This window comes from Brassica oleracea, chromosome C5, assembly GCF_000695525.1.
Source record: "Brassica oleracea var. oleracea cultivar TO1000 chromosome C5, BOL, whole genome shotgun sequence".
Lineage (NCBI taxonomy): Eukaryota > Viridiplantae > Streptophyta > Magnoliopsida > Brassicales > Brassicaceae > Brassica > Brassica oleracea.
This window is the reverse complement of record NC_027752.1, coordinates 44943341-44954789: the sequence shown is the minus strand read 5'-3', so window position 1 is coordinate 44954789 and position 11449 is coordinate 44943341. Positions and strand designations below refer to the sequence as shown.

General features: G+C 35.8%; 2 protein-coding genes across 3 annotated transcripts; one reads left to right on the top strand and one right to left on the bottom strand.

Moving 5' to 3' along the window:
• The first annotated feature begins 5575 nt into the window (after positions 1 to 5575).
• LOC106343157 (syntaxin-43) lies at positions 5576 to 7629 on the top strand. Its single transcript, XM_013782304.1, has 8 exons — positions 5576 to 6050; positions 6141 to 6417; positions 6498 to 6587; positions 6752 to 6823; positions 6892 to 6969; positions 7046 to 7111; positions 7193 to 7273; positions 7352 to 7629. The coding sequence occupies exons 1-8, from the start codon at positions 5869 to 5871 to the stop codon at positions 7457 to 7459; spliced, it is 954 nt and encodes a 317-aa protein (XP_013637758.1). The 5' UTR covers positions 5576 to 5868; the 3' UTR covers positions 7460 to 7629.
• Positions 7438 to 11388, bottom strand: LOC106343156 (importin subunit alpha-7). 2 transcript variants are annotated; one of them, XM_013782302.1, is made up of 11 exons: positions 11122 to 11388; positions 10722 to 10800; positions 10522 to 10616; positions 10306 to 10437; positions 9893 to 10078; positions 9583 to 9746; positions 9430 to 9508; positions 9166 to 9294; positions 8940 to 9067; positions 8218 to 8632; positions 7438 to 7941 (listed from the first exon to the last, which is right to left on the bottom strand). In XM_013782302.1, the coding sequence occupies exons 1-10, from the start codon at positions 11338 to 11340 to the stop codon at positions 8221 to 8223; spliced, it is 1623 nt and encodes a 540-aa protein (XP_013637756.1). In that variant the 5' UTR covers positions 11341 to 11388; the 3' UTR covers positions 7438 to 7941; positions 8218 to 8220. The 2 variants fall into 2 exon arrangements, with proteins under 2 accessions (XP_013637756.1, XP_013637757.1); XM_013782303.1 differs by having other exon boundaries at positions 7438 to 7936.
• Between the last annotated feature and the right edge of the window lie 61 nt (positions 11389 to 11449).

Sequence of the window (11449 nt, the reverse complement as noted above, 5' to 3'; positions counted from 1 at the left end):
TGACTAAAACGCCGAAAAGATCTGAGAAAACGCAAGAGAGACGAGGACGGGAGCAAGAGAGAGAGAGAGGAGCTCGACGCCGGCGGTTTGAGACCCCACCGGCGTCAAGAAATGGTGGTTTCAAAGACGCCTCGATTCTCGTGTCTGAGAGGATTTTTATCTCTTTAGCCTTATTCTTCTTATAATCAATGATCCCACTTATAAGACCTTTTTTTCATTTATACCATTAGGTAGAGAGAGTAGTGCTTGGTAGGGTTGTCAACTGGATCGTTTATTGTGATTGTGGTCCTTTGTAAGCTTTTAACATTGCTGTATATGCTTCATTAAAAAGTTCACCACTCAACAAATGATAACAAATAAATAAAGTAAGCAGCCTTACAACTTCGACAATGACATGCCAATATGGCGATATTTGATAATATAAGCTCGTGAGTCGTGACTTATTCCCTAGTACACTTAACCTTGTATAATTCCGTAAATATATAGACCAAACACATACGATCACATGAATATGTTATAGATTTGACACCTGCCGAGATGATGTTATTCTTAACTAGGTTTCTAAGTGGTTTTTCACACATTATCCTTTAATTTGTTTCCTTTTTTTGTTATGTTACATAAAGTGGTTCAAGATATGTTGTGAACCTGAAGGCACGTGAATGTATATGAACATGCATGCAAAAAAAATCACAATAGACATAAATATGATATGGCTTGAATGAATATGCTAATGCTAAAAGCGAATTTAGATTAGATTGAAAACAATATAGAGTTTAGCTGTCTAAGTTTAGTGTTTGCTTTTGTTTTTATAGTATGTACTTAAGTAATGCTTAATCTTATCCAAATACGAGCTTTCTATCTTTGCCAACATTATTCAATTGAATTATGCACTTTTAATTTCTATTATCTTTTAACAGAAATACTTACTTCCACTATGTAGAAGTTCATTACTAAATTCAACTATTGTTTTGGAGTTATCTTGGACCACAATACTTTTTGAGGATTAGATCTACAATTTTACTGCAGTTTTTTTCTATTTTTTTTTTCAAACCGAAGTCAAAATAATCTTTAGAATAAAAAATAATTTTGTGAACGTTGCCAATGACAAGTAACACGTCTACTGAAAAAACCCTTTGGCCTACACCCAAATTAGGTCCGGGCATTCGAAATAACCCGATCTGGTATCTCGGATTTCAGATATGTAAAAATTGGTACATATCGTGTGTATTTATAAAACTTTGGATCGGATTTGGTTCGGTACTTGTCGGATCCGGATAATTTCGGATATATCCAAAGTAACTGTAGAAAAATCGGTTTCAGTTCGGGTTTAGCTGTTTTTATCCGAACATATGAAAAATGTGTGCTTTTTACTCGACTTATCTGAATACTCGAATCAATTATAAGAGAATAAAACCTATAAATATCAGAACTCTGAAATTAAATAAAAGCATGCTTGAAAATAAACTCACAAGAAAATAAAATCAGTCTTGAACAAACTAAATCCTATCTTTATTTAATGAGTCTATATTAACCAAAAATCGGATATGTCGGGTAGTCGTTCAGATAATACCCGATCCGACCCAGTACCCGAAACATAAATAAAAGCATACCCAATCGGGTATTTCATCATATCCGGATCCGATCCGAAACCCGATTTTTCGGATCGGTATCGGTTTGCCCAGGCCTAACCCAAATGATGATACCATCATCCATAAAACAGATATTCATCATTTATATCCAGAGATTAGATCATCAAGTTGTAACTCAGCTCTATTTCACTACACATTATCTGGCTTTTATCTGATTCTACCAGTTTTGATACGTTTCACATATCATATTATTTCAAACCTCGTCAATCAAATCAACAACTCTCAAATGAAGTGGATTGTTAAAATTATCCCCGAAGACATGAATTTGGGTATTAGCATAAAATATTATTGTTGAAGAGTTTGCTAAGGTTGGTTACAACATTTGATGGGAAGATACATCCAACTGAGCCTTGAGAAATTAAGAGATAAAATGTTTATTTTTTCTTGTTTCACTCTTATTTTATGTGAAAACAATGGTTCAATGCTTCTCTTTAAATTTGTTGTTGTTTTGTTTATTTAACAATGGCTTTCAACAAGGATGTTCTTAGTTAAAAAAAATCAATATCTAACAACAATCAGACACAAAAATAGTCCCTTAGCTTTTTAAAGTGATTCTGCTTTTCTCTTGGGAGAAAAATCATATTAGATATTTGTCCATCCTAATCTTATGCGATTTATTTGTTAAAGTCACTCGACGGCTCCAGCTTTTCTCAAACTTCCAAAAATTAATGAACTGACCAAATCACCAGCTATATATTTTAATGGATATTGTGTTATTCAAAAAAGCATGAGATTAAAATTATAGGAAATTGGCTATCCTATTTTTCAATAAGCATGTTATGGATTACCAACAAATTATATACTAGGTGATTTTTCGTGCTCATATATTAAATAATCACAATTAAATAAATTATAATAACTACTCAATATATAAACCATATTTAAATTATTTATAATATATATGTATAAAATATTTTTTTAATTATTATTATTTTATTTTCTAATTAGACATGTTATTTGTGTAGAATATTTATTCGGTGCGGCTATGATACATGATTGGTTTGATTATTTTTATTATGTAACATTATATTGTAGAAATTTGTTTGCATTAAACTCAATTGTTTTTAAATATACCAAGATTAGTGTCTAGTTGCAATGCAACATTAAGAAACGTCTGAAAGCTTTTAAAAGTATTAAGGATTTTTAACGTTAAAAGCCCTCAACTAAGTTTGTTTTGGGCAAAAAAAACCAAACTAAGTATTTAACGGAAAAACCTTCGAACTAAATTTATTTAATGAATTAAACCCTATCAGATCATAATTACCATTACTACCGGTAAATCTTTAGTTTATGGGTTTTTAGTTTTTACATTAAGTAAACACAGTTGAGGGGTTTTACCATTAAAAATCAAAAAAAATCAAAATTTTATAATATTATCTAAAAATTAGTAACTTAAAATTTTAAAATTAACATTTTTTGTAAATATATGAGTTTTTTGAAGTGTTTTTAACATCAACATTATATGTATAAATTAAAAATGTAAAATCTCAGAAAATATAATAAAATTATCTAAAGATTTATTACTACGTTTTCTTAGATAAGATATAATTTTTATTATATTTTCTTGTTTTTACATTTTTAATATTTTAGTAATTTTATTACAGGTAAATCTTTAGATATTTTTTATTATATTTTCTTGGGTTGTTATATTTTTAATTTATACATATATAATGTTGATGTTAAAAACACATCAAATTCATATATTTACAAAATAAAAATAAAATGTTAATTTTAAAATTTTAAGTTACTAATTTTTAGATAATATTATAAAATTTTAATTTTTTATTTATTTTTTAATTTTTAATAGTAAATCCCCTCAACTATGTTTATTTAATGTATAAACCCCTAAACTAAAGATTTGTCGGTAGTAATGGTAATTATGACCTGATAAGTTTTAATTCATTAAATAAGGTTAGTTCGAAGGTTTTTCCGTTAAATACTTAGTTTTACGGTTTTTTATCTAAAACAAACTTAGTTGAGGGGTTTTAACGTTAAAAACCTAAATATTAATTGTTCTCACCGTGCCATCCTTTCCTATATTACGTTTGTACTCAAACATAGTTAGTTGTTCTCTACATAACTTCATAGTAAGTCGAATTTCAACCTACACATTTATAAGCCGCATAGAGATTTACATCACTCATGGACCATGTTGATTATTGCTTTAGGCATCCACCTGGAATATTGTTTTAACTCTCTAGGTTAGCTATGGCTTTACCCAGTATTTACTATTCATAATTTAAATGCAGGCCTAATACCAAAATTGATGACATTGTACTAGTGATAGCTTTTGGGCCACCAAAGATACCCAGCCCACAAAAGAGTTCCAAACTGTAAACAAAAGCCTAGCCGTTTCGCGTATTTACAAAGCCTAACCGACACGCCGTTCAAAAAAAGGAATCACTAAAAACGGCACTGTGCGTATTAAGGAAATAAGAACGGCGCGAAGTCTGATTTATTAAAAGCATCCCACATCGGTTACGAGAGAAGGAGGAGCCTGTGAAAACTGGGTATAAATAGGAGGCTCGTGGGAACAAGTTAATCACTTACCTGGACGGGGTCAACTCGTGATCAAGAGGACGAGTGGCCTAGGCTAGTGACTTCCATTGCACATACCGGAAGGGTGCTTAGCCTAAGGTCTTCCCAAGTGGAAGAGCCTACGTCATTATTTGTGGCAGGGGGGTTTGCGTTCGCGCAGCCCCTACCATTCATAGTCAAGTTTTTTTTTTTTCGGCGAGTCAAAACCGTTCAACTTGCTCTGATATACTGCTTATGAGTTATGATTATAAGAAGAAGACTAGTTTCGAATAGGCCCGGGCGTTCGGGTATCCGTTGGTATTCGGATTGGGATTACGCTTCTAGGTCCCATACTAAAATTTTATTAGTACGGGTCGGATTCGGATAATAACACTTTGGGTTCGGTTTGTATTGCATCATAAAACTCATAAGATATATATCGTACGGATTCGGGTTATATCGGTTTGGTTCGGATATAACCAAAGTAAAAAACAAAATTTTTGAAGTAAAACATAAAGAAAAACATTTAAATTAAATAAAAATTAATCTATCACATATAAAATAACAATAAAATGTTAAATCAAACATGAAAACAAACATCATTTGTACACAATATGTATTGTCTTATAGAGAGTAGACTTTTTATTTTAGTGAGCAAATTATAAAATACTCATTTATAACTAATTGTGTACTTAAAGCATTTATTAGAATTTTAATATTTATTAGTATATATAATATTACCACAAATATTGAATTTAATAATTGGAATACTTATATATATTTCAAAATATTTATATTGACTATTAATTTCAGATTTTTCGGGTTACCTGTTCGGGTTCGGTTAATAACACTTCGGGTTTGAATATTTTTTGTACCACCCTATAAGACCGTTTGGGTATTTTTACGTTTCGGATCGGATAACGGGTCGAGTTTTTCGGATTTCGGATTCCGGATTTTATGCTGAGGCCTAGTTTCGGAGTCTAATCAGAAACATAGTGAGAAACAAAAGGTTAACATCCTTAAGAGCACCCACATTAATGAACCCCCTCTTGGGGTTCATCTTTTCAATTTTTTACTATTAAATTTTTTTCTTTTACTTTTTGATTAAAAAAAAAAAAAAAAAAAACTAGACCAATCACGGGCCGCCACGACACATGGGGTCCGCGCTACAGTGATGAACTTTAGGAGAGATGGGTTCAGCCCAGAAAACTTTAGGAGAGAGAGGTTCAGGTTATTGAATTATTTTATTTTATTTTTCTTAATTTTTGTGTGAACTCCCCCGTAAACCCTCTATGCGGATGCTCTGAGCCCACGAGATCATGATTGAGGCCCATTAACATTCAGGTTTTTTTCGAACTAAGCCCAAAATTATATATGTGTAACTTGTCCACCTCACGTGACTAATTAACTATCAGAAACTGAAAATTTCCAATTTGTAAATCTGGGAGCTTACTGTCTCGTCGGAGAAGTTTAATCCCGCCGGCGATCCTCTGATCAAAATCTCCCAGCTTTGAGAAGCCTCCGCCGTCGTGTATTCACAATTCGCGCTGCCTCATTGCTCTTCTCTGTAATGAAACCGCGATCCTTCTCAGATCTATAGCTTCCGATCCAAGAAGGAGGCTCGAAAAAATCCTATCTAAGACGTCGAGATCTTTGGCTACCGAGATTCTTCAAGAGGTTTTTGATTGAAATCTGAGCTGATATGGCGACTCGGAACCGCACGCTCTTGTTCAGGAAATACAGAAACTCTCTGAGGAGCGTCCGTGCTCCGATGACGGAATCGAAATCCGGCGTAGGTCCGGTGATCGAGATGGCGAGCACGTCTCTATTGCATCCCAAACGCTCCTACACTCCAGTCAGTACCGAAGATCCAGCGAACTCAAGGTTCAAAGCTTTGTGTTAAAATAAAAAATAAAATTTAATCACTTGAGATAGTTAAAGCTGAAAGCTTTGTGTCTTCATTGGTTGTTATAGTAAAGGAGCAGTGACGGTGGGGTTACCACCGGATTGGGTTGATGTCTCTGAGGAGATTTCGGTGAACATTCAGCGTGCGAGGACCAAAATGGCTGAGCTTGGGAAGGCTCACGCGAAGGCCTTGATGCCTTCGTTTGGGGATGGTAAAGAGGATCAGCATCAGATCGAGTCTTTGACGCAAGAGGTTACTTTGTTATTGAGGAAATCGGAGAAGCAGCTTCAGAGGCTTTCTAAAGGCGGACCTTCTGAGGATTCAAGTGTTAGGAAGAACGTGCAGGTAGTAGGGTTGAACTTCGTTTTCCATCACTATCTGAACATTGATTGAGTCTTGATGTGTTTTTTTTTTTTTTGTAACAGCGGTCTCTTGCTACTGATCTCCAACAACTTTCGATGGAGCTTCGCAAGAAACAGTCTACTTATTTGAAACGCTTGAGGCTACAAAAAGAGGTATGTACATTTTTTGTGATGCTCTCTACTCTAGTTGCTCATGTTTAAGAGTTTCTTGCTCTGTTCCGCAGCTGCGCTTTTGTTTATGTGCATCTCATATAGATTGTCTTATTACTTTGATCGGTTTTGTAAAAAGTAAGCTTTGACGTTTGATGTATGATCAGGATGGAGGGGATTTAGAGATGAATCTAAACGGAAGCAGTTCTAGAGCAGAAGATGATGACTTCGATGATATAGTATGACTCCTTTTCTACAATCTACATGCAACTATATGCTGTGTAACTATATGCATTTTTCATTTCAGTTATTTAGTGAGCATCAGATGAGCAAGATCAAGAAGAGCGAGGAGATATCTGTAGAGAGGGAGAAAGAGATTCAGCAGGTCAATTGCTTTGCAACTCTTAGTGCTCTTCATAGTAACCTTTTGTTACTTTCTCATGGTTTTGTGTAATCTACAGGTTGTTGAATCAGTAAATGAGCTGGCTCAGATAATGAAGGATCTCTCTGCGCTTGTGATAGACCAGGTATAACAACTGCTATTAACTGTTCTCTAGCTTTGTTCTGGAAATATAAATAATTTGAAACTAAAACCTCGTTGGTGACAGGGTACGATAGTTGATCGGATTGACTATAACATCCAGAACGTTGCTAGTACAGTTGAAGATGGTCTCAAACAGCTGCAAAAGGTAAACCTCAACCATCTCTCTCACTCAACGTTTCATGACTAAAATGTTCAAGTGGGTTCTTTTTGTGAATCTCCACAGGCAGAACGTACACAGAGAAGTGGAGGTATGGTTAAGTGTGCGTCTGTTCTTGTCATACTCTGTTTCATCATGTTAGTTCTCTTAATCCTCAAGGAGATTATCTTCTGAACCAAGAAACAAGGTTGAACCCTCATTTTTTCATTCTTTTATGATGGGAACCCCACATTTTTGCACCAATTGGTCTGAAGAAAAAATTCGATTGTGTTGTCTTTCTTGTTCCATTGCTTTGCTACAGATTTTTCTGATACTTTAGTTTCTTATCGCACTGTTATATCAAAGCATGTTTCCTGAGGTACACATAGGACAGTAATCACTAGTCTATTGTATTGAGTCTTTGTAAGTTTCTGGATGTTACCGAATTTTATAGTGGCTTATTTACATGTAAAGAAGATTTTAACTATAATGTCCAAGAATCTATGAAGAAAAAGACAGCATATAGGAACTGTACGGATTACAGTTTGTTTAAGAATATAAACTACCAAAGACCAATATTTTCATTACTATCCAAAGCATTGTAATAAACTCTAACCTTGATTCTCTGTTAGTGTATGGACAAATGAGCTGAGTGTGTGATTGCCAAGCCGCCTGTCCTGGTTCATCATAAAAATACCAAACAAGATATGAAACGAAACCAAGTAAAACCAGATATAAAATACCAATAGCACTAAAACTAAACTAAGCCAAATCAAATCAAAGTTGTTCGGCTTGAGTTTGACCAGTTCCTCCCAAACTCTACAAAACAAAACCAGACTCTGTTCTAAACCAAAATGGTCACCCCTGAATAGGAAACCTACATCCGTGCTTAGCCCTTGATGTGAAAGCAAAAAGAAAGGCATTAAGAATTTACTGAAAGGTAGGACTTGTACCTCTTAAGGTCCACAGTGCATCTCACCGAGAGTACATGAGGGTGTTGGCATGTTTGCAAAGTTTTCAACTGGGAAATACACCATGTCTTGTCTTCCTTTATCTTCCTCTTCTCCTTCTTCTTCTTCTAACCAGTATGTTTCTAGAATCTTCACCGCCATTTCATAGATGTCACTGTTCTCATGAGATTGCAGGCTTTCTATTTTCTCCAGTCCCTCGGCGTCTTCTATAATTTGAGCATGTGGGTTTACATTTGTTTGAGTGCATTGGTAAACACCTTCAGCGTGTCTCGTGTAGCATGCTTCTCCCACCTTCAGTATCTTCTCAAGTGATTCTAAACAAAGCATGACGAGTTGGGTATCCGAGGATGTAAGAATATCGCACAAAGGTTTTATGCAGTCTTGCTTTACAAGAAACCTGACACATTAGCAGATATGCATGAGGTTCGGAAAGAAAGAACTGAACCGCACACGTTTGAGAAATATATAATTAACCTGCTGCGAACTCTACCAAAAGAAGTTATAATAAATCAAATGGAGTGAAAACATTAAGGCTTGGTTCTGATGTTAGAATTATTTTCATGCCTCTATGTTCAGACTACTGAATATGTCTTCTTGTTGGCTATATAGATTTTAGTTTTGTACATAAAATTTCTTTCCGAATGGACAACCGAATGAAAGAAAATCTAATAGTGAGAAGGTGTATTGAGTTTTCTTCTACGTACAGGATTTGCTTGTAAGAGCCACCAGCTATAGCGTTGCAGATAGCCCAAGCAGCTTCATACTTGACATCAAACTCAGAGTTCCGGAGCAGATTAACAAGTGCAGGACATATATCAGCATCAAATACAGCCTACCAACGGAGATAAGGAATTGAAGACATACATTGAGAGCAACATATTGATCAGAAACGGTTAAGAAGACAAGTTCAGGTATCATATATTGACTAACCTGAATCTGTGATTGACAGCCAGCTGTGATATTAGAGACTACCCAACAAGCTTCCTTCCTGATGGTCTTGTTATAGGGTCCTCTTAGAAGATTTAGCAAGCATGGGAGCGCTTGTAGATCAATTATATACTAGGGAAGTCACACAGAAAAAAGTTCTGATTCAAAACGAAATAGAAAAAGCCAGTAATAGTACAATACTCAACAAAGGAAGTAAGCAAAATATCAGCTCTAATACAAAATTTATATTTCTAGCTGCATATTTACCTGAGTTTGACTATCATTTCCAGTTACAACAATGCCAATGGTGCGAAGAGCAGGAGTGGCAACTGAAGGTGAACGGTGGCTGTCCAGAAAGCAAAAAACCCATCAGAATGATGACTCAGGATTTTATTGGTTAGCTAAAGTCTTGAAACTCACACCGAAAGACCAATAAGTCGCCCACAAACATTGGCTTCAATAACGGCCTGTATTTTTTCATTTGAACCATCAGAGATATACACCAGCGCCCAGCACGTATAAGCCAAGAGTTCCTTGTCATCTAACCGAATGAGTTGTGCAAGAGCTGGTAATGCAGCACTCACCTGTGGGCATATAGTGCACAATGGTAAATAAGTGAAATGTCTGAAAGAATACGACATTCATCAAATCCAATCAAGAAACAATTGCTAGTCAACCCTAAGCGTGAAAGTTTTTCAAGATGTATTGGAAGAGTTGGTTCAAAACTTACCTGGTCATAGGGAGGCTGTGGCTTCCCTCTGCAAAGATTAGACAAAGTCCAAGCGGCGTTTACAAGCATAGAAAGTTTGTCTCCATTGTTTAACTGTAACAACAAAGAAGGTAGAGCGCCATGTCCAAGGACTATATCACGGCATCTAGGAGAGTCTCCAGAAATATTTCCTAATGCCCACACAACCTGATCGTCCAAGAATGCAGAAGAATACATCTTAGATACAACTGAAAACTGGGAGAGGAAAACCAAACTCAACAAAATATATTAAAGTTACATTTATTGATCTTTGTAATTTTTTTTTATTATCTTTTATTCAATTGCAGAAGCGACCACAGGCTCCAAGCAGTCATAAGAATTAGGTACCCACATAGCATAGTACGTGATGATGATCTATCATCACAATAACATACCTGTTCACGGACCCCATCGTATGGTGAGCTTAGAAGTCTCACTAGTATTGCAACAGCTCCATGATCAATCACCACTTCAGTGTTCTCAGACGTTCCAGATGCAATATTTGTTAAAGCCCAAGCCGCTTCAAACTATAGAAAATATTCCATGAAATGAATAAACATCGATCTTGTGAAGGCAGTGATAAAACAACGTACACATGTATGGAAGCTAACCTGAAGCTGGGGAAAGTCATCCCACGTAAGGAACTCCACAAAGCGTGGAACCAAACCAGCTTGTATAACTTCTTCAACATGTACATTAAACATTTCTACCAAAAAAAAAAAAAAAAACATGTATAGCATTAGAAAGAGCAATTACATTGCTATAGCTTTATTCATCTTTATTTCATAAATTAAATGGGATTGTCTCTCACCACCACAAAGTAACGTTCTGATCTGAGTAGTAGCCTCGATCAACAGCTCCTTCTTGTCAGACCAGATACGGCTTATCAACTGTATAACCCAATCAAAGATACGAACCTACTCAAAAACTAATTCTTAGAGATTCAAACTTCAGATGAAAACTAAATAATCATTATCGAAAATTTCAGAGCATTGGAGATCGTTCACAGGTCAGATCTCACTAACAAAGCCATAGATCACTTAGATGATTCATCAATCACGATCTAGAAACACGAGAATCGATCGAAAATTAGATAAGGTCCATTGCGAACGAATCCTAACACTAGAAGCATGCATCTATCTATCTATCTATCAATCAATCAATCTCCAGGTTTCTCGTTAATAAGAGAGGTTAAATAAGCAAAACCGAACATTCTGATCGAGAGAAACGGCGGCGGAGGGAGGAGGAGAATGAGGAAGAGGAAGAGCCTCGCGACGCTTCTTGAGCAAGCTCTCCTCTCGCTTGGCTTTGCGGATCTCAACCATGTCTTCCTCTCTTCGTCGCCGTCCCCCGACTCCGTCGACAACCGCCTTGTACCCGCTCCTCCGCACTGACGTCGTCGTCCAGCTCGTTGTTCCTCCTCCTTTCATTCTTCGATCGCCTGATTTTTTGAAGGTTTGGTGAGGATCAAAATCAAATTTTCCAGGAAAAGCAAACGAGAGAGGAGGCCCCACGCTATATATGAAGGAAAAAAAATTA